Source organism: Balaenoptera musculus, chromosome X, assembly GCF_009873245.2.
Source record: "Balaenoptera musculus isolate JJ_BM4_2016_0621 chromosome X, mBalMus1.pri.v3, whole genome shotgun sequence".
Lineage (NCBI taxonomy): Eukaryota > Metazoa > Chordata > Mammalia > Artiodactyla > Balaenopteridae > Balaenoptera > Balaenoptera musculus.
This window is the reverse complement of record NC_045806.1, coordinates 89,441,038-89,464,911: the sequence shown is the minus strand read 5'-3', so window position 1 is coordinate 89,464,911 and position 23,874 is coordinate 89,441,038. Positions and strand designations below refer to the sequence as shown.

At 36.0% G+C, this 23,874-nt stretch overlaps 1 protein-coding gene across 5 annotated transcripts in view; it reads right to left on the bottom strand.

Annotated features, from left to right (window-relative positions):
• The window catches only part of PWWP3B (PWWP domain containing 3B), an 88,593-nt gene extending 65,185 nt beyond the window's left edge, over positions 1-23,408 (bottom strand). Inside the window, exons 1-6 of one of the 5 annotated variants that reach the window (XM_036839152.1) lie at positions 23,368-23,384; positions 22,543-22,654; positions 20,958-21,143; positions 8,450-8,581; positions 6,109-6,183; positions 1,261-5,075 (exon numbers count right to left, since the gene is read on the bottom strand). In XM_036839152.1, coding sequence (XP_036695047.1) covers positions 2,774-4,849 — 2,076 coding nt within the window. In that variant the 5' untranslated portion in view covers positions 4,850-5,075; positions 6,109-6,183; positions 8,450-8,581; ... (1 more) ...; positions 22,543-22,654; positions 23,368-23,384 and the 3' untranslated portion in view covers positions 1,261-2,773. Of the gene's footprint in view, positions 1-1,260; positions 5,076-6,108; positions 6,184-7,602; positions 7,671-8,449; positions 8,582-20,957; positions 21,144-22,542; positions 22,655-23,367 lie in introns of those variants that run through there. The other 4 variants (XM_036839151.1, XR_005018264.1, XM_036839153.1 and 1 more) reach the window with 4 other exon arrangements.
• Positions 23,409-23,874: the final 466 nt, after the last annotated feature.

The following is a 23,874-nucleotide window of genomic DNA, read 5'->3' as shown; positions in this document are numbered from 1 at the left end:
ACAGAGGATTATAGGTATTCAAGATTCCCACACTCATCACTATTCCAGGTCTCAGAGTTCTACTCCTTCTTTATTAGGATACGTATATTGATATAGAGATCTGTAACTGTTGTGAATGCAGTTTCCATGCAGCTCTGCAACCTTACAATTAGAATCTGGGTCTGATATTCAGCAGTCTGCCTTATGACTGGAGGAGATGAGGGTCTTCTTAATCCAATGTGTTAGGGTGAATAACAGGTTGTGCATTCCCATTAGACACACAAACCTAGATTACAGATCCAGTTTAGGGCAATCTTAGAGCCTGCCCTAACAACCACTCAGGCTGAAAGGGATCTCAGAATCCACACTGAGTTGGAAGCCAAACTCATCTATTTCCACACCCCAAATGTCAACTTACTTAAAGAGGAGAATAAATGCATGTTTAGGCACATCTTCCTTACTTCAAAATATGCCACAATATAAATGACATCCCAGGAGGAATTAGGTGCCCCTCCTTTACCCCAAACCAGACACCCAGGAACTCACAAATATGGGGAATCCTCGGGCTTTGGTTTTCAAATACAGTTAGTCCATGAGGTTAAGAAATATTTCTCATTATTATGATGAAGAAGTGCATCTTAGTCATTTTAGAAATTAGATTGTCATCTGGCTCACCTTAAATCTGGCACCTTAAATTCTCAGAGCAGAGCTTTAACCCACACATTGCTTGCTCTCTTGACCCACAATTGTGTGAATAAATGAACAAATAAATGAATTAGGTAGTAAATAAAATATTAGAACCAAGAGATAGAGTTAGCTCCACTGAGAAAACAGAAGCTGGATAATATATCAGAATCAAAGAGACACAATATTATAGAGTAAACAGAGTGTGTTTTCCCAGGGTATAAGGTCCACACAGAGTGTGGTGATAGTCTGTTGTCAAATGATCCTCAGAATCATGAGGATCATGAGGAAACTATGTGGATTGGTACAGGCTATATGCCCAAGGAGTCTGGTCTTTGTCAGGCAGGAGACAGGGTCCAGAAAAGGTTCTGTGAAATCTGAAGCTTACACAGTTTTGAAGGCTTTCTTTTAAAATAACACAAAATCAATCATGAAAGTGAATATTTATTTAGAATTATAAGATAATGTATAACAAGCATTAAAATCATGACAACTACAATAAGCAAAAATTCCAAACAAATCATATATATATATATATATATATATATATATATATATATATATATATATATATATATATATATATGTATGCAGAAACACCACTTATGTAGCTGTACAATCTGAAGTATGGTGAAGTGGACATCCAAGGTGAAAGATATAATAGTTTTATGGAAAATCAAAACATCAAACTTCTGCAACTTTTACATAAACACGTGGCCATGTGAACACATAACTAAAGCCCAAGAGTGACAGCTGTCTCACTCTGAAAAATGCAGACAGGTTCATGTAGAGCCTTTAGCATTTATTTTTACATCAAGCTTTTAAAATAAAATAGCTCTCTTAATATTTATTCTCACTAAAGTCTTGTTTCAAGTTAGAATAAACAGTTCATTGGCTTCAGGCTTTAACTTTCAATTGTGTATTTTTAAACACATTGGGATAATTGTCATATTTTGCCAAATAGAGACCTTTTCTGTGACCCATTTCCAAATTCACAGATTTTGGTCCATCTACTCTTTCTAGTAGTGTGGAATGATTTACCAGTTGGAATTTATATTATTGAAAGCAACTGGAAATACTGCATGAATAGGCCAGATGATAAAAATTGCTTGGTTTGAAACAAGTGACTACGTATTTGGAGATACAAGACTCAGAACAAAGTGCTTGCATTTTCTACAGTTTATATCAAACCAGATGGGCTCTTAAGCAGTCAGTCTGGACTCATACATCTAGAGTAGCCAGACCATGAATACAATGATTCTAGCTGCCTTCCACGTGTGGTCAGAAGGCTATATTAAGATACAGCCAATGTTAGTTATGAAGACAGCCGAAAGCCTGTCTGTTTTAAGAAACCATTCAGCTATTGGATAATAGACACTCCCATACATGGAATTTCAGGGAAGTGTAGAATGGACAATCCTGTTCAAGGCTGCCAAAATTATTTTCTGCATGCTGAGATGTTATTCACACACACAAAGACTGCATGCTGGTAATTCATTTACTTTATTTTTGAATTCCACATTGTTTTCTTGCAAAAGCAATTGTAGTTAGTTATAATATATAGCAAAGCATCTCTATCTTTGGTTCTATATCTCAGAGATATTTTTTTCCAAAAATAAATAAGCATGGCAAGAAAAATAATTCAGCTATCTTAAGAGAAAACCTAATATTTTATAAAAATTAAGCAAAAATATATAATTGATGCTTTTTAACTTTTTTCTAATTATCTTGCTTAATATCTAATACCAGTGCAACTTTAATATTAAAATGATTGTGCACACTGTATTTAACTATACAGCATAGACACAAAAATGTCAAAAAACAAAATAGCACTTTCCCTTATAAATCATTTAGGAATTATGCATTCTAAAAATGTATGGGAAAGTAGAACTGCTGAAATATGTTAATAATTTGACTTTGAAGAAGCACAGGAAAAGGAAATGAAGATGTAGCAATAGTCATAGATCCTAGAGATTGCAAAGAAAAAGTGAACTCATCACCCAAAGTCTCCCATTTCTGGAAAATATTTATATGTTAGAATCATTCAGAGATTTTTTTTTAAACTAGCATCTATGGAAGTTCCCTGTTACGGTTTGGACTCTCAGAAGATTTAATGAGCTTCATTTGTTAATGGTTTCCGTCTCTTTTCAAATATGATTTTTGCATCAAATAATTCTCTTTCCCTGTATCCTAGAGATGGCCCTTTTAGATACTTTGCTTCCGCTGCCTTGTAATCTAATCCATCAACAGCGGAAATTGAACAAATGATTGCTTCCGGCAGAAGAACTTCCAGGATAAATTTAATTTTATCATCTCTTATCAGAGTCAGCATTTTTTCATCTATTTGTTTGTAGATTTCTTGTAAATATTTCACCACCTCATCCAACTGATCTTCATCCTCAAAGTATGTTTCAATACAGGGTGTGAACCTGTTTGCATTCAAAAATGATTTCAGCCACCTGGACCCTTTCGTGCCTTTTAATATGGCTAAAAGATGGCTCTCTGTTCCCTTTGCATTCACAATGAAGTCCACTAGGTTCTTGTTGGCTCGGTCCCGAGCAGACTTCATTCGGTCTGGAAGAATTTTCTGGAAGGACATTTTCTTGGTCTGGGAAGTCACAACCATTGATTCCACAGGATTTTCATTTTGCAGCTTTGGAAATAAGTTCCTGAAGGTATCCTGTTTGATTACTTTCCTAAGTGGATAACTAATGTCAGCAGCATAATACTCAAGGAAAGAGCCTGCAAAAGAACCACAACCTAGTCTAACTCTGTAGTCACAAATCAGCGAGATGCACCAGTCAATACTTTCACTGTAGTCCTCCCTGGCTTTATCCACTAGTGCTTGTTTCTCTTTACAGTCAAATTTCTTTAATCTTCTAAAAGGCACTCTAATGCCTCTCTTTTCAGGATTCATATTTGCCTCAACAAAAAGCACACTTGCTTTTCTCTCTTTTCGCCTGATGCTTTTTACCACTGCTGGCCAAAATGGATATTTTTGATATTTAAACCAGACTATCATTCCTGTTTCAAATGAACGTGGCTCATAATGAAAAATGAAACGTGGAAGTTCTTCATCCTCCTCACTGTCATCTAATATGGAAGCATCAATAGAATTTAGATGAACTGACTTGTCAGAAGCTTGAAGTTCTTCCCCAAGTTCCTCAAAATCCAGTGTCTGAAGATTTCTTTCATTATTCACAAGGAGTGAATAATCCATGGCATGGTTAGAGGCACTAAAGGAAACCTGGTGTTCCCATGAAGAAGGCCTAGGGGATGCCACAGCACCCATCTCTGATTCCACAGTAGGTTGATTCTGGCTGGTATCTGAGCATGGATTGGAGGGACCCTCTCCAGGATCTTCACTATTCTCTGAGAAGGTAGAGCATTCAGAGGGAATAGCCGGGGCCTCTGGGCAGATGTCCTGTGCCTCCTCTTTCAAAGCTTTGGGCACAGTGAAGCTATCTGATGGTAAAGTTGGAGTGAACTTTTCATCTTTAACATATTCCTCTTTAATTGTGGAATGCAAAGGCATAATTGTTGAGATGTCAATCTTTTTCTTGCTCTCCTTTTCATCCTCATCTTCTGAAAGTGAAGGGAAAGTGTGGCACCAGCTGAAGTTTTGTGATGACTTTGTTTCCATTTCACTTGGAATAGTATCAGTGACTGCATGCACCCGTGATTTATCATCATACAGGGAATCATCACTCTCTGAAGATACTAACAGGGATGTTGAATTTTCATTTCCCTCAAGACACTTTGGTAAGTCTCCTTCGTGCTTCCGATACTTTTTACGAGGGGGTGAGTCAGAAAGCTTTTGTGGTACATTTTGAGACAGTGTCGTGGTCTCTCCCTCATCTGAACTGCTTGCTTGAATCAAATTTGTTCTCTCATTCAGAATATCCAGTGCCATTTTTAGTGACCTTGCATAGGCTGTTTCCTCTCTAGGTGGGTCACTGGCCTCTGACTGTGCTGCTAGTGAGGAGGCAATAGCTTCAACTTGAGATTTAGTGAGGATCTTTGTTTCTGTGCTTTCCACTTTAATTGTTTCATCTAGTGAGAGTATCTGAACTTCTAGGGAAAATGTCTTTTTTCTCTTACTGTTTGATGAAGCCTCAGATCTGGACAAAACTTTTGCTGGCCACAATTGGTCTTGCCAATTGCATAAGACATACTTGGTATCCATTATGATTTAGATTCGTGTGCCAAGAGTTTACTAGCAGAGATTGAGGTGTCTGGCTATTCTTGTCACTGCTAAGGAAGTTCCTACCACAAACAATACTTTTAGCAATGCCCCTTTTAAAACTACAAAGAATTACAAAGGGTTTACAGCTTGTGTGGCCTGTTCTCCTCCAGCTGAATTTCCCAAGGATGCTTGAACACGTTGTTTGAATGGGACAATATGGAAGATACTGAAATAACGAAAAGGAAGAGAAGAGAAGTATCAGCAAATAAATTTATTTTGCCAAAGTAGGTGAGCAACTGCAAATAGAGAAGAGACAGAAGAAAGGACAATGCTCAGTGGGGCATCAGACGGAGGAGAAAAATGCAGAATAATATAAGGTGTGGGATGAGAATTGGAAAAGTGTTTTTATAATATCTCAAACTAAAGAACTTACCCTCATTATTGCACATGATTATTAAAGAGTGACTGTATGTGCATGATGGCAGAGGTGGTGTGTCAGGAACTCTATGTTATTAGATATTTTCAGACTTCTGTGCCCCTAATGTTATACCTGGGGCAGCGGGACTCTGAACTTAGCGTGCATCAGAATCATCTGGAGGATTGTTAAAACTAGATTTCTATGCCCTATCCTGAGAATTTTATTCAGAAGGTCTAGACAGAATCCAATGTTTTGCACTTCTAATAAGTTATCAAATGATGCTGAGGCTACTTGTCTAAGAACTCTTTGGAAGCACTGTTGTAGCTGAACACACAGCTTTATAATTTTTAAGCTATAAATGCTTCCTTGTCTACCCAAAGCAGGCAGACAAAGATAATAGGGTCTCTGTCTCTTGAACCCAGACCACAACACAATGACCTTGTTAATAGCATGAGCTTAGAAGGTAAAGATTTAGAATGGCTACCAGGTTCACATATTGGATAGGATAATTATCAAGGATCTCTTGAGAGTCAAGTGGTTGGATAGGACCTCAGGTAGAAATCTGAATAGTCTCTTGCATGAATTCTTCATAGTGGTTTAACACATGAGATTCTTTCCCCAAAGTAGAAGCTATTACTTTTAATTACAAAACATTATGGCTATAGAACAGGGAGCAAAATGAATTACACCTCAAATTCTCAACCTAACATGATTTTAATATGAAATGTAGTTTTTAATTTAAAAATGCTAAAGTTGCAGAGAAAGAAACAAAATAAATTATACCCCAAGTTCTCAACATATTTTTAATATGAAATATTTTGTGAAATGAAAAGAGCCTTACCCAATGTCATGTGGATCAGGAAGGGTCTGGCCCTGTGATCCGTCTGTCTTGATTCTCACTCCAAAAGGAGACAGGCTGTCCAAAAGGAGACAGGGAATCAAACAAATTAAATGGGCAAGGCATAAAGAAACTTCTCTACCAAAACTTTACAGGCATGTCATTCTGAAACACAGGAATGAAATGAAATCTCATCTGTGATGTAGATATTTACTGTCCTCCTTGGTTTTATTATTTTAAATTCTCTCTGTGTGATATAGTTATGATATCTGGTTCATGTTTAAATCATCTTTCCCAGGAAAAGTGTGAGGTTAGGACAAGAAAGGGAAGTAACAATTGCCTTGTGTCTACTATGAGCCCGACTATAGATTTTGTTTGAATTCTCAAATCAATCACCGTGTGAATTTTTCATCCTTTACACACAATTTTTTTCAACAGAATTTTATTCACACTCTACATGCTGTTTCACAGTCCACTAATACAAAATATGTTTCATTGCTTTATTGGCCTACTTCATAAAAATGGTTGCCTGGAGAAAATTTAGGAAACCTGTCAAGCGCCACCTTGTGACCAGAAGCAGAACTGCAGCCTCCGCAGGCGCTACACACAGCGCCTCAATCACTATCAGATTTTTCTTATTTATGAGAAGGGTGGGAACTACATTTAGCCAGCCAGGAGCCTTTCCAGGCTTCTAGAACTTTCTAAGTTCAAGGGGTTTATTGTGTAGGATAGGAGGATTAAAATGTCTTCAACTATAATGTTTCTGGTTATAAAACATGCAGAAGCTTATTAAAATTGAAAAGATGCAAAAGGATATATGTAAAACTAAGTACAACTCTCTATATAAATAATCACTCTGAATATTTTCTATCTTTCCAGAGTTTTTTACATGTATAGATAAATGCATATCATTTCAAAACAACATCAGATCTCAATTAAGAGCATAGTTTGAACATCATCCTACATAAGTATTTTCCACATGATTTATGAATTACTTTAAATGAGGTTTTTCCTACATTTATAACATTTTATCTCAATATTTTTCCTGATGACGTAAAACACGTAAATGAGTAAGTATATATCAATATTTTAAATATTTTAAAAATAGAGAGCAGTAAAGCTAGTCTTGTCTCTCCAACTACACAAATAAACAATCCTGTTAATAGTGTGGCAGATATGTTTTCCCAGATTTGGTTGCATGAATTATATAGTAGCATATATATGTTTTACTAACACACATATTTATTTTTAAGTGAGATAATATGACAAATGCTATGCTACAATTTGCTTTTTTCACTTTATTTCTCAGACATTTCAAATCTCTACATGTAAAGGATTATGTTTTTATTTTCCAGATACATAGGTATTCCACTTATGGATGCACCTTGTCATATAATATTTTTAAAATTGCTAGTAGAAATAAGCCAAATCCTCTCTCTGTCTCACTCTTAAACTTAAAAGATATAGAAAAGTGGTTATTGCTGACCATGGCCATACCTGTGGTCTGAAAGAATGAGTTGCAAGGAGGACACAGGCAGGGTGTAGCCAACACAGCAAACAGGCTACGCGCTTGATCAGGTCCAGGAAAATTTCCACTATCGGCAAAAGACTGGGGTGGGGGGGTATGTCTGCATGTCTGTGTGTGTCTATGAATGCTTATGTGTTTGAAGCAAATTGGATATGCTGTTTCAGCTTCATTTTTCTTTCATGATTATAAAATTAATCATGGGGAAATCTACTCTAAAGATGGTGATATAGGCTAAGAAATAATATTAAAATAGTAACTTGACCATCCAGAAATGCTAACATGGGAGCTTATTTTCTCCCAGATTTTTTAAAAAATCACACATATATACATGCATATATGTGTGCAAGTGTCTTCACTCAAATACATACTTGTTCCCCTTTCCATGCTCATGTACAGGTGACACATACATAGTCTATGTGTCAATCAAATTATAGAAGTATTTCCCTCCATGCTGCCATATATTTTTATCCATCATTTTCTGTGTAAATTAATAAATGCTTAAAAATTCAAACAGTAACAGAATGTCTAGCAATATAAACATCGAATGCCAAGTCAATAAATTAGCATGAACGCCCGTGCTGCACTGAGGTCTTAATATAGAGGCTGTAATCTGATCACCCCTTCTCCCACTGTGGACTTTTAAAGCACTGGGAGATACAAAAATTCCAAAGGATTAATTCTTTCAAAATGCCAGCAATTATCTCAAAACTACACACTTTTCCCACCACTCTAAGACCACTGTCCCTATTTTTCTCATCTTCATTCTAGGGTCCCGAGAAATCCCTATAAAATAACTAGCTTTAAGACAGCCATTACCTGGAAGCTTCTTGTCAGCTGCAGCCTGGTGAAATGCAGCTCCTCCCCCAAGAGTGGTCAGGCGCAGCTCACTCCCAAGCTTCTCAGAGAATGCTCCGCCCCCTCCCTGTGATGAAGACAGACGGTCCTTCCCTGAATTAAGGGAGGGAGAATTGCCCAGTTAAACTGCTTAAGTGTTAAAGGGTAGAAATGTTCCTTTTTAAAGAACTTGAAAGTGAATTGGCAACAAGTGTCCGTTTAGTTTCCCTTAGGGTGGTGATGTCTTGAAAAAAAGAGGTTGCAAATCACTTTATTAAAAAAAACTAATTTAAACTATTTTATCATATTTTTTCCTTGCCTTCTCTGCACCTTACCTTGGTAGGTAAATTTAAAACCCAGTTGGTCATGCTTCATTAAAATAGTTCACTAAGGATCTTAACTGGGATTGCACTGAAACTGCACATCATTTTAGGGAAAATGACTTCTTTATAATTTTTTTTTTCTGTTTCCAGGCCATGGTATGTCTCTCCTTTTATTCAGTTCTTCTCTTAAATGCTTCAGAAATTTCCAGAGACGTCTTCATGAACACGGATATTTCTGATCAGAGGATGAAAATCACTCATTAGGCAGGAAAGCACCCATTTCATATACCCTCATCAATAAATGGCAATTCCTTCTTCTTATATTTTATTGGTATTTTTCACTCACACAATTCAATGTGGGGGAAATTAACTTTCAAAAATTCACATGTATTTGCTTTTATGTCTGAAATATATCTTGCACATTTTGTTAGCTAAAATTCTCCTGTGTTAAATTAAAATTTAGATTTCTGATTTAATTTAGAAATTCAATTTAAAATATTGCTAGTGATAATTTTGGAAATGAAGATATTTGGGAATGAAGTGTTTTATTTGGTCTCTATTATATAATATGTAATATATATATTTATATATAAATATTTATATATAAATTTATTTTTATATATCTTATTTATATATAAATGTATTTATTTTATATATAAACTTATTTATATATAAAATAAACATATATATGTAAAAATTTTTATTATAGCAGAAGAAGTAAACTAATACATTGGTCAAAGAGAATTACTATCTGCTCCTGATTAATTCAGAACCCAGTTCAACATCTAGAAATACACATGCTTAACAAATGTTTGCTGTATTGACAGCATTCAATGTATAATCCAGTTTGAAATCCAGAATGGGAGATGTAAAGAGACACAAGATATTATGGGTTGTGAAGACTTCAGTTCTAGGGTCCTCCCAAACTTAGGATGATGTTGGGCATCCTTCTGCCAGAGCAGCCAAAGCCTTAGTTTTCAGTGGCTGGTGTCTACTTTATTCTTTTTTTTTTGGTTTAGAAAACACCTTTATTAGTCTTGATTAGGTATCTATGGAAACGACTCTATATTAGCACTCAAAATACATAATCTTTTCTTTTGTTACAGGTGTACAATATAGTGGTTCACAATTTTTAAAGGTTATACTCCTATTTATAGTTATTATGAAATATTGGCTATATTCCCTGTGTTGTACAATATATCCTTGTAGCTTATTTTATACATAGTAGTTTGAACCTCATAAGCCCCTACCCTTATATTGTCCCTCCCCTCTTCCCTCTCTCCACTGGTAAGCGTTACTTTGTCCTCTGTATCTGTGAGTCTGCTTCATTTTTGTTATAGTCACTAGTTTGTGATATTTTTCAGATCCCACATACGTGATATTATGCTAAGTGTCTTTCAGTAGCATAATACCCTCCAAGTCCATCCATGTTACTGCAAATGGGAAAATTTCATTCTTTTTTTATGGCTGAGTAGTATTCCACTGTATATACATACGGCATCTTCCTTATCCATTCATCTGTTATGGACACTTAGGTTGCACCCATATCTTAGCAATTGTAAATAATGCTGCTACGAACATTGGAGTTCATGTATCTTTTCAAATTAGTGCTTTTGTGTTTTTTTCGGATATATATGCAGGACTGGAATTGCTGGGTCATATGGTACTTCTATTTTTAGTTTTTTTTGAGAAACCGCCAGACTGTTTTCCACAGTGGCTGCACCAGTTTATATTCCCACCAACAGTATACAAGGGTTCTCTTTTCTCCACATCCTCGTCAACATTTGTTATTTGTGTTCTTTCTGATGATAGTGATTATGATGGGTGTGAGGTGATATCTCATTGTGATAATTTGAAGAATGGAGATATTTGGGAATGAAGTGTTTTTTTGGCCTCTGTATTATATACTATGTAATGTATATGAATATATATTTATATATAAATTTTATTTTTATATGTGTTTTAAATGTATTTATACAGAAAATAAAAAAAAAATATATATATATATATGTAAAATTTTAAAATCCACCTTTAGGTAAGCATTAATATTGGAATAATACATACTAATAAACTAATGAATATAATCTCTAGGCCAGTATATTATTGAGGGCTCTAATAATTACAGTATGTAATGTTTTGTGCTATAAACAACCTCTAAATCTCAGAGGCTCAGCCCCAAAAGAGTTTATAATGCTGATGTCAAATTTCAATGGAGGTCATCAAACGGCCGGAGAGGGAGAGGATTCTCCATTCTAAGCAGTCATTAAGAGACTCAAACTTCCTCCATCCTATGGCTCTACCATCTTCTTTGGCCTTGAAGTCCTCCACAGTTTTTGCACCTGGCTAACAATCTTATGAAGAGGGTCATTGGAGAATCCTGTGGAAGGTTTCAGGGCCAGGTCTGGCAAACATCGCTCACTGCTGGTCACAGTCAACTAGCTAAAACTGTTATAGAGGCTGGGGAAGGTAGTCTCCCCATGGCCCAGAAGGAAAATGAAACAGAATTTGGTGAACACGTAGCATTCTCTCTGCCACAGAAAGCTTTCCCTTTTGGTCTTTCATAGACTTCTGTTATTTGTTTACTTTTTTTTTTTAACAACCATGTATCATATTTATAATGACTGGGGCAGAAACTTCTATTTGCCCACCCTAAATTCACTCTTTGCATTCTTCCTCATTAACAGAACCCCAGTTGCATTCAGGGTGGCAGTGTAAACTCTTAAAATATTTCTTTTCCCAGACTCCCTAACAAAGAGCCATGGCCATGTGCTGGAAGTTCTTGCCAAAGAATATAAACAGAAATAGTTGTGAAGATTCTAGAGAAGGTACCTCCAAAGGGGGTAAACAGTCCTCTTGGGCTTTACTTTTTTTTTCATTTTCCCTCTTTATCTTACTTCCCCCCCTAGAATTTGACCATGACAGAATTTGGACAGCCATTCTGGACCAAGAAGTGACTTAGAAAATGGATGTAACTCATTAGGGATGAAAGATCCTGAACCTCTGAATAATGGGTCCACCCCATTCCAATCACTTTAACCCAGTGGAACAATAAGGTTCTAGCTTACCTAGGTCACTGTGTTTTCCAGTCTCTCTTTCTAGTTGTAGAAAAAAAAGTTGATCTTATATACAATCACCAACAAAAATAATTTTCTTATTATAGAATTAATCTTTTCAAAGCTTTCAAAGTATTATTACATAATTTAAAGAGGATTATCAGGCTAGTGTAAATATGGATTTATTTAAATGAAGAGATATATTCAATTATATATTTTATAACATAATATTTCTTTCTGTCTTCTTATTTCACATGTTTGGGAAAAACCAAATGCACATAAAATATGGTCATTACATTAAAATTATACTTTGCTGTGTTTATTTTGTCTATTTTCTATATTGCACATAAATCAGGAAATACTACACCACCACACCATTTTCCAAACAAAATGCAAAGTAAAAGATTAATTCCTTGGACAACATTTTATATTTCATTGCTCTGTAGAAGGAGGGGGAGAGGAATGATATCCAATAATAATTAATGCTAATACTACTACTACTATTATCTTAATGAAGATAGATAATAATTATAGATATAATAATATCTAATACCTATAAAGTTTTCCATATGCCAGGCACTGTTCCCAGCACTTGGCCTATTATTTCATTTAATAACCAGATGGCTATTTCATGTAGGAGAGTCCCATACCCAACTCATTCTGCATAACAAGAGTAATATTATTAATAATAATGACAAAGATGATAGAAACCAAAAGTGTTTTCTTACCATGTTCCAGGCACTCTGCCAAGTGCTCTGTATACACCATCTCCCTCGATTCTCACAAAATCTTGTTAGGTGGGTATTCTGAATATTACCACTTTGTAGATGAGGCATTAGAGAGGTTAATTAACTTTTACGAGGATATCTAGAGACTACTGGGCATATGGGATTTGAATCCGGTACTTTGACTCCAGAGTCCATGCTTTTAATCATTAAAACACACTGAACCTACCTCATCACAAATGAAAAATGCTCTAAAAATGTGGGCTGGATGAATGGTGAATTAATTAATGAATTTGAAATAGTTATGTACTGGGAGTCACTGCAACTTAAAAGAGAATCCTGTATCTAATTTAACATAAATTAGTCTTTTATAACATAATTATGGGAGTGAGTGACATCCCATCACTTTTGCCAAATTCTATTGATTGGAAGCAAGTCACAGGTTCTGGCCATACCTAAGGGGAGGGAACTACACAAGGGAGTGGGTCACCTAGGGTGTGTCTACCACAATACTGTATGATTACATTTATGTGACATTCTCAAAAAGAGCAAAGTATAGTGACATGATCAGTGGCTTCTAGGGGTTACAGGTAGGGAGAGGGTGTGACTATACAGGGATAGCACAGGAAGTTGTTGGGGTGATGGAATCTTCCATATCCTGACTGTGATAGTGATTATGTGAATTTATACATGTGTAAAATCCAAAGAAGTGTATACAAAAAGTCATATATTATGTATGATACTTTAAAGTATGATTTAATGTATAATAATTAAAAAATAAAAATTTAAATGGAAAAATTTAATAACTAGTATATAAAAATCAACTCTTGTAAGTATGCTTTAGAAATATTCTGCTTCTTCCTAAAGCACATTTAATAACAAAGAAAACAAAAATAACACCCATACATATATTATTAGAAAGCATCAGTTCCATTTCAAATTAGGATATAAAAAGCTGTAAAAGAATGTCACCCATAACTTAATGACAAAAATCTAAATAATCTACAAAACTATAATATCCCTTGAGCTCATCACAGAACTGAGGTAAAATGAATTCCAAAGGGTAACCAGCCCCTTTGGCAAAGCATGGAGACAGAAGTAGCTGTCACACAAGCAGGTAAAAAAAAAAAATCAGCTGAAAGCTTAATGAATTTTTAAATTCTTAAACTTTTAATGGGCTAGTGTGTCAGTAGTTTGGAATATGTGGCACCCAAGACACCTATACACTCACTGCTAAGTTATTTTTCACAGTCCTTAACCAGAAGCACACAAACATGACTGGGGACAACGCAGAAGACCAAAAAGAACCCATGTCAGTGTTCAGGTATGCAGGAGGCAATCAGCTGTTGCTGGCAGACAGACACGTAGCCCCACACACTAATTCAAACCCTTCAATCATGGGAAGCAAAAGCCTTAAGTCACTAAGGGAAAAGCAGAAGCCACCTTCCTGGGGAGGGGGAGATAGGAAACCCTCCCATCCCCAAGACAAAGGCAGAAATCCATAGCTACTGGGGAGCAGTAAAAGCAAAAAACCTCTGCCCTTGAGAAGGAGCAGGAAACCTTTGAGTCCAGGATCCCATATGAGTAAAAAGCAGTGGTGAGCTACTGCTGAGGAAGGGACAAGAATATAACTCCCACCAAAGGTCAACCCCAGATGTAAATCAGAGGCTAGCTGACATTTGGAGGAAAGAATGCTGAGAAAATGCAACCACCAGGTCTAGGTACATAGTGCCTCTCTAAGGTTGAGGTTAGACAGAAAAACAGAGAACACCCCTTGCCTCACCACGAGCCTAGCACCTAATAACAGAGGCCCACTGCTGCAAAACAGGCAAGAGCATGAAGAGAGACACCACGCTCCCTAACCAGTGACACAGGTGTAAAGGGACTGCTGAAAATTTAGGATGGAGAAAGACCATTGGGAAAAATCCTCTGGCATTCAGGCTGCACTCTAAGCAAAATAAAGTTTGTTATGCAAGCCAGATGATAATGAAGTGAGAAAAGGAGGACACAATCTCCAACGTATTTTATGATAGCAGCATTAACCTCATACTAGAAAAAAATATAACAAGTAAAGAAAATTACAGATCAATATGCCTCAGAAACAAAGACACAAATCCAATGATACAGATACAGAAATGATATAGAATTACATAGAAAATGATACAGAAAAAATCCAATGGTATAGAAAAAGGATAAAATATTATGAATAAATGGTGTTTATCCTGGAAGTGTAAGGATGGTTATACATTTGCCAATCAATCAATGTAACTCACCATATCACAGACTAAATGAAGAAGAAAAATAGAGAACATCTCAATTGATGCAGAAAAAGCATTTGACATAATTCCACAGACATTCATGATAAAAATGTTTGGCAAACTAGGATTTAAAGGGATCTCAATCAACCTGATCAATGTTATCTATAAAAAACCTAAAGTTAAAATCACACTTAATGTTGAAACATGGAACGCTTTTCCCCTAAAATCAGGAACAAGGCATGGGTGTCTGCTTTCACCACTTCTATTCAACATTATATTGGAGATCCTAACCAATAAATAACACCTGAAAAATAAATTAAAGCCATGCAGATTGGAAAGGAAGAAATAAAACTGTTTTTAATTGCAGACAACATGATGATCTATGCAGAAAATCCCAATGAATTTACCAATAGAAAAAAAAGCTACTAGACCTAATACGTAAGTTTATCAGTATAATTGCATATAAGGCTAACATAATTTGTTTCTATACAATAAAATGTGGAAGTTGAAGTTTAGCAAAGTACCATTTATTATATCATCAAAACCCAGGAAATACTGTTAGAATACATCTAACAAATATGTGCATGATTTGCATGCTGAGGACTTCAAAAAAAATGGTGAGAGAAATTAAGGAAGAGCTGAATAAATGGAGAAATACATCAAGTTCACTGACTGAGAGGTGAACTATTTTTAGGATGTAACTTCTCCCCAAACATATCTATAGAATCATTGCAATCTCAATCAAAATCCCAGCAGGATTTCTGTAGAAATTGAGAAGGTATCTCTAAAATGTATATGGAAAAGTAAAGGAACTAGTAGAACAGCCAGATCAATTTTGAGAAGGAAATACAAAGTTGGAAGACTCACGCTACCTGATATCAAGACTATAGTAATCAAAAAAGTGTATTATTTGGCACAGGATAGACATATAGATAAAGAAAATACAAATAGACCAGCAAATATGGTCTACAGATTTCTGACAATGGTAATTAAATGGAGAAATAATGGTCTTTTCAACAAATAGTGCTGGAAAAATTGGACATTATGGGCAAAAATATTCACTCTGAACCCTTAGATAAGACCATATACAAAAATTGACTCAAAATGATTACTGACTTAAATATAAAAGCAAAAACTATGAAATTCCTAGAAGAAAACAATGCAGAAAATCTTTGAGGGTTTCATTTAGGCAAAGATTTATTAGAACACAAAAAGCATGGACCATAAAAAATTTCATAAATTTGACTTGAAAACTTCTGCTCTTCAAAAAATAAAATGAAAATCTGGAGTGTGAGAATATATTTGCAAAACAAGTATCTGATTAAAAAAATTGTATCCAGAATATATAAAGAACTCTTGCAATTCAATAATAAGATTAACAGCCCAATTTAAAAAATAGACAACTAATTTAAATAGATCTGCATCAAAGAAAATATATAAACATCAATTGAACACATTAAATAATGCTCAACACTATTAGTAATTAAAGATATGTGAGTAAAACTACAATGAGACACCACTAACACCTTTATAAAAATGGCTAATATTAAAAAGAGAAAAAATCTGACAATATCAACTGCTTGCAATGATGCAGAGCTACTGGAACTTATACATTATTGGTGGAAATACAAAATATCACAGCTACTTTAGAAAACAGTTTGGCAGTTTCTAATATAGACATACACTTACCAAAAATCCAGAAATCCCATTCCTTGGGTACTTACCCAAGAGAAATGAAACTTATGTACAAAGATCTGTCTGGAATGTTTATAACAACTTTAATCATAATCAGCATAAACTATAAATCTACTGGTGAGTGGATTCAGAAATTGTAAAATAACAGAATACCTGTAAGCTATAATAAGGAATAAACTACTAATACATGCACTAACATGGGTAAATATCAGAAACGTTATGCTAAGTAAAAGAAGCCACGTGCAAAAGGCTAGATAGTGTATGATTCCATTTATATGACATTCTGGAAAATGAAAAACTATAGGGACAGGAATCAGACCAGTGGTTGCTAGGAATTGGGGTTGAGAGAGAGTACTGACTACAGTCAGGCAAGAAGGAACATTTTGGAGTTATGGAAATATTCTATACCTTGACTGTACTGGTTATTACATGACTGTATATGTTTGTCAAAACTCATCAAATTATATACCTAAAAGAGTGAATTTAACTCTATGTAAATTATACCTTAATAAACCTAAGTCTTAAACAGGCATCCAATCAGAATATGACCTACCTAAGAAGTTGGAATTTTACAGTGAGAGTAATGGGGATACACACAGGAATTTTGTTTCTACTTTTGGCCAGTGATTGCCAAAGGAGGTTGTGAGTTCCACAGGTATGTGTAAAAATATCCTCTGGAGTATACAAAGAATATATTAGATATTCAATTTGTTTAACTTCTTTATATATTTTTTGTTATGCTTAGCATCTTTATTTTTTTAATGTTTATTTTATATTGGAGTATAGTTGATTTACAATGTTGTATTAGTTTCAGGTGTATAGTAAAGTGATTCAGTTATACATACACATATATCCATTCTATTTCAGATTCTTTCCCCATATAGGTTATTACAGAATATTGAGTAGAGTTCCCTGTGCTATACAGTAGATCCTTGTTGATTATGTATTTTATATATAGTAGTGTGTATATGTTAATCCCAAACTCCTAATTTACCCCTTCTCCCCACCTTTCCCCTTTGGTAACCATAAATTTGTTTTCTGTGTCTGTGAGTCTGTTTCTGTTTTGTAAATAAGTTCATCTGTATCTTTTTTTAGATTTTACATATAAGTGATGTCATATGACACTTGTCTTTCTCTGTCTGACTTATTTCACTCAGTATGACCATCTCTAGGTCCATCCATGTTGCTGCAAATAGCATTATTTCCTTCTTTTTTATGGCTGAGTAGTATTCCATTGTATATATGTACCACATCTTCTTTATCCATTCCTCTGGCGATGGACATTTAGGTTGCTTCCATGTTTTAACTAACTTTTATTAACTTCTACTTCTGAGTTTGTTTTAAAAATGTTGTGGGGGGCACCTAAGAACCTGACTTTTGATGCGTGCCATTCAACCTTATGAGTAGAAGGACAGGAAGGAGAAGTCAAAGCGCTATAATCTGGAGACGGAGATCTGGTTAAGAATATGTCTCCAGTAAGAAAGTAGAAGCCAAATAACATAAGAGAGACAGAATGGTTATAGAATAAACAAATGTCAATATTTTTAGTGTGTGAGGTCCATATAAAAGAGTAGAAATGGTCCATTTAGAATACTCCCAAAAACCACAAGGGGGCCATAAGCATAGTTAAAGAAAGAAATTTTAGATTCTTAATGGATATTCGAAATATTCAATGACCCCTAAGGCACAGGCACAAACAGTTGAAACTGCCTGTAAACAAAGTTAAGATCTTATTATTAATGTTCACTGGCTGAATGTCAGCCCACTTAAAGCAGAAGAGTATCAGAAGAAAACTTACTAAGGATGAGCATTCCAGGTAAGAAAAAGGCAAGCCAGATAGTGAATCACTGCCAGGGCCAAAGGGACACAATAATCTCTGGTCAAATGTATGTAAACATGATTGGGAAAAAAGAAAAAAAAAAAAAAACACCAACCAGTGACCTAGAGGTCACAAGAAGATAAACCTGCCATGTTTGGAGATTTTTGTATTTCCCAAGTAATGCTAAAACCTACACAGTGCCCATGGATGAAGCTGCTAGGAATTCAAGAGTCAGGATGATGGAATGGGAAACATTAAAAGAAATAAAATGAAAGGAAGGTTGATGAGGACCCCACAACGTCATCATCACAGCACACAGCAAATAAACTTTATTACAGGGCTTCCCTGGTGGCGCAGTGGTTGAGAATCCGCCTGCCAATGCAGGGGACACGGGTTCGAGCCCTGGTCTGGGAAGATCCCACATGCCACGGAGCAACTAAGCCTGTGTGCCACAACTACTGGGCCTGTACTCTAGAGCCCGCGAGCCACAACTACTGAGCCCGTGTGCTGCAACTACTGAAGCCTGCATGCCTAGAGCCCGTGCTCTGCAACAAGAGAAGCCACCGCAATGAGAAGCCTGCACACTGCAACGAAGAGTAGCCCCTGCTCGCCGCAACTAGAGAAAGCCCGCGTGCAGCAACGAAGACCCAACGCAGCCAAAAATAAATAAGTAAAATAAATAAATTTATTAAAAAAGAATAAACTTAAAAAAAACTTCATTACACTGAGTATTCAAGTAGATAGACTAGGCTGTAGTGTTCTTCAGAGGATTATCAAGCAAAGAGAAAGACCTTCATTGTATCTGCCTTGGGGAATTTAAAGATAAAGGGAATCCCTTTCTCACTGCACCCTCCACCTCCACCAGCCTCTGAGACACCCACAGGAAAAGAAAGATCCACGCTGGACCAAAATTATTCCTGTGAGCACTCTGAATAAAGGTACTTATCAGTTCTTTAGTGAGGAGATATGAGAGACTGTTAAAGATATACTGCCTAAACTTCAGAATTTCTCAGACAAGCTTTATGCCAAGCTTGTTATGTGTTAGAAGTTCTCAAACAGATATTCAGACATGGGTTTCGGACTGAGTTCTAACTTTAATAGCTCACTAAAGGGACCACTGGAACTGCCAGATATCAAAATACACTACAAGGTTAAAATAATTTTTAAAAGTTCAGTAACAGTCTAAGCGTGTAGCAAGGAGTAGATATGAACATAAGAAGGAAGGGGAAAAGAAGGAAAGATTTCAAAATGAGCCATTGAAGATATAAATGTGCACGTGATTGACTGGTACATCAAGATATAGACTGGGAATCAACCAGTGAACTCCAAATCATCTAGAAAAATCCTTAGGTCATTGGTCTGTATATGACTGACTGGTTAACCACAAACACAGTGATTTTACAGGCATCTATTGCCTTAGGGCTACTAAGTAGTTTCCCCCTTCTGTGCTTATACATATCCTCCTGAAAACTTGCAAGGAAGCTTGAATAAACAATTCTGAATGAGCAATACTCAAAGAAACAGGAAAGAAAAAAGAGAATAAGCAAAGGGATCTCTCTGTCAAAGAAGGAAGGTGGAAAATAAAAATGGTGAAGACAGACAAAAAGATGAATAAATACTGGGCACCAAAGAAACATACTGTGGTTGGGGAAATATATTTAAAAATACAAGAAAAGAGAAATAGTGCTATAATGTCCCTGTATGTAGGCCTATTATAGCTATTAAATATAAGGAATGAATGAGTGTGTGTATGGTGGGAGCTTCAGAAAGGGGAGTGTTGAGGAATGAAATGCATCAGGGACACCATTGCTGTTATTGGGTGTTTTGGTATTTTGGGGCCTCCTGAGGTTAATTCTAGGGTGATCTTTTAAACTTTTAAAGTTATCAGTGCTGCCCTATCTAGGCAGCAAGATACAGATACTGGGGTTTGTGTCTCTTGGATTCAGACAACAACACAATGACCTCATTAAGAGGATGAGCTTAGGAGTCAGATATTTGGAATGGCTGTCATGGCTACTTATTGGATAGGGTAGTTTTCAAGGATTTATTGAGAGTCAGCCAGTTGGCTGGGACCTGCAAGTCTTCCATAAGTAGACATCATCATACTCATTTGCATAACTTCTTTTTCTTTTTAAAGAAGATTTCTGCTTTATCTTCAAAGCACAGAAATATACTACCTAGTAGCGATCACAGCCAGTGGCTCTCCTTAGATGGCCAGTGCGGGCCTTGGGGCACAGAAGGGCAGTGCAACCTGGACTGGGGCTGCGTCCTGTGTCTTCTGTATTATTTCTTCATAGGAGCTTAACACATTTAATTATTTCCTGCTTAGAATCTGTGGTTTTCATTTAAAAAGTATGGTCACTGGACCAGAATCGAAACAAATTGCATCTCCCTCCCAAGAGGGAGGAGATATGGGGATATATGTATATGTATAGCTGATTCACTTTGTTATAAAGCAGAAACTAACACACCATTGTAAAGCAATTATACTCCAATAAAGATGTTAAATAAATAAAAAAATAAAAATAAATTCATCTTTTCAAAAAAAAAAAGAAACAAATTGCACTCCATAGTCTCAATTTAACCATGTTTTAACATGAGATGAGAAGAGCCTTACCCAATGTCACGTGGATTGTGGAGGGTCTGGCCCTGTGATCCGGTTGTTTTTATTCTCACTCCAACTGCTTGTCCAGCAGAGCCTTCTCCCTGCTCGGCACTTTTGTGGTCGCGCTGACTTTCTGAGGCTCAACTGGCATCACATGCAGATTCCCCAGGTCGTGTACATCTCTGATATTAACCTAAGCTGTCCAAAAGGAGACAGGGAATCAAACCAATTAAATGGAAAAGACGTAAAGAAGCTTCCCTACCAAAACTTTAGCAGGCATGTCATTCTGAAACACAGGAATGAGATGAAATCTCATGTGTGATGTAGATGCCTTATTTTCCTTCTTGTTCTTGTTATTTGAAATGTTCTTTGTGACACAGTTATGTTACTAGGTTCATGCTAAAATCATCCCTCTAGGGAAAAGTATGCTTTGGGGACAGGAAAGAAGGGAAATAACAATTGACTTGTTTCTCCTATAGGCCAAATCTGTGTAGCTTTGTTTTCAAAATGTTTCTGTTTGGGTTCCCACATCAGTCCTCGTGTAGGGCTTTTTCTTCTAGGCATGTACAATTTTTTCAATGGAACTACAATCACATTCTACATGTTGTCTGATAGTCTGCTAACATAAAATACATTTCATGGCATTGTTTCCTTACTTCATAAAAATAGTTGCCTAGAGAAAACATGGAAAACCCTACAAGCGCCATCTTGTGACCAGTACCAGAGCTGCATCCTGTTAATACTAGATCGTTCTTAAGGCAGAAGGGTGGGAACTTACATCCTGGCAAGCCAGCAATTTTCTCAGGCTTCTAGAATATACCATACTCAAATTTAGAGTTTTTTTATGCATCACACAAAAAATGGAATGCTAATGTCTTTAGTTGCAATGGTCTGACAAAAATTTGCATGCTTACTGAAAATTGAAAAGATAAGATTTTTAAAAAGAAAGTATAATTCTGGAAAAATGATCAATATTATTATTTGCTGAGTATCTTTCAATATTTTTCTTTACATATATACATGAATATATATAATTTCAAACCAGCTTTTTACCGTGCTCAAGCGCACAGTTTGAAAGTTTTTCCATATTAATAAGTATTTTCAATGTAACTTTGTTTCAATCACTTCAAGTGTAATTTTCCCCCTAATTTGTAACATTTTACCTCAAACTTTTTTTCTGATATTGTTAAGAAATGACTAAATATGCGTTAAGAATTATTTTAAAATAGAGAAAGTAAGGAGTGTCCTGTCTCTCACACTATACAAATAATCCCATTTAGTGTAGGTACCCTTCTATTTTTTCTGATGTTGTTACACATATTGTATTAACACAGTCCTCTAGCTTTAAATGACCTAATATGGTGTTTGCCATTCTGCAATTTGCATTATTCAGCTAGTACTACTTCTCAGACATCTTTTCAGATCGCTACATTTTCAGACTTTTGTCAGCTATTTAACGTTCAATTGTAGTTGTATGGATGCACCACGTCACATAATACTTTTAAAACTGCTAGTAGAAATAAACCAAATCCTCTCTCTGTCTCACTCTTACACTTAAAAGATATAGAAAAATGGTTATTGCTGACCATGGCCATACCTGTGGTCTGAAAGAATGAGTTGCAAGGAGGACACAGGCAGGGTGTAGCCAACACAGCAAACAGGCTACGCGCTTGATCAGGTCCAGGAAAATTTCCACTATCGGCAAAAGACTGGCGGGGGTGGGGGGGGGGCGTATGTCTGAATGTCTGTGTTTGTCTGTGAATGCTTATGTGTCTAAAACCAAATGGGTACAATTTGTTTCAGCTTCATTTTGCTCTACTAATTATAAAAATTATCATGGAATAAAACAGTTCTAAAAATGCTGAAACTGGTTAAAATATATTTTGAAATCCCCAGAAATCTGAACACTCCAGAGATGCTGACTATTAACATGGGAATCTAGTTCCCTCTGTAAGAAAAATGCACATATTTTTTTACAAATGTTATCACTCAACAGCATATCTGAATCCCTTCCACGTTCGTTGTACATTTATATTTGTGGTTGTATGTGCCAAGCACTTTTTATGGTTACATTTTTCTATCAGTTATTTTTTTGTAGAATAATAAATGTTTAAACATAATAAAATCTGTAACGAAGATAGAAACATGGAATGCCATGTAAAAAATTAACATGAACAGCATGCCTCACTTAAGTCTTAATTTAGATGCTGTAATCTGATCGCCCATTCCCACACTGTGGACTTCAAAAAATATCGGGAGAAACTGAATTTTCCAGGGGACTGATTCTGTCACAGTAACAGGAATTTCCCCCAAACTATATTCTATTCCCACCTCTCCCAGGCAACAGTCTCTATTTTTTTCACCGTAACACTAAAGCCCGAAGAAATTCCCAGAAAAAAACTAGCTTTAAGACAGCCATTACCTTGAAGCTTCTTGTCAGCTGCAGCCTCGTGAAATGTAGCCCCTCCCCCAAGAGTGGCCAGGCACAGCTCACATCCAAGCTTCTCAGAGGATGCTCCGCCCCCCTCCCTGTGATGGGGAAAGCAGGGGGCCTTTCCCTCAATTAGAGGGAGGAGAATCGCCAAGTTAACTGAAATTCACTTAAAGGGGAAAAACGTTCATTTTTAAAGGACTTGAAAGAGAAATGGCAACATGTGTCTCTTTCATTTCCATTCAAACCACAGGGGTAGATGATTTCCTGAAGAGAAATAGCAAATCCCTTTATCATATAGTAAAGACCCAGTTGAAAATATCTCTTACATATTTTTCTTGCCTTTTCTGGTAACATTTCTACAAATTATTTTAAGACTCAGCTGGTCAAGGTCCACTAAAAGACCACACAAAAGTCCTTGTTTGTGATTGTAGTGAATTAATACATTATTTTGTGGAGAATTAAATCTCTACAATTTTAATTCTTCTGGCCCTGGGA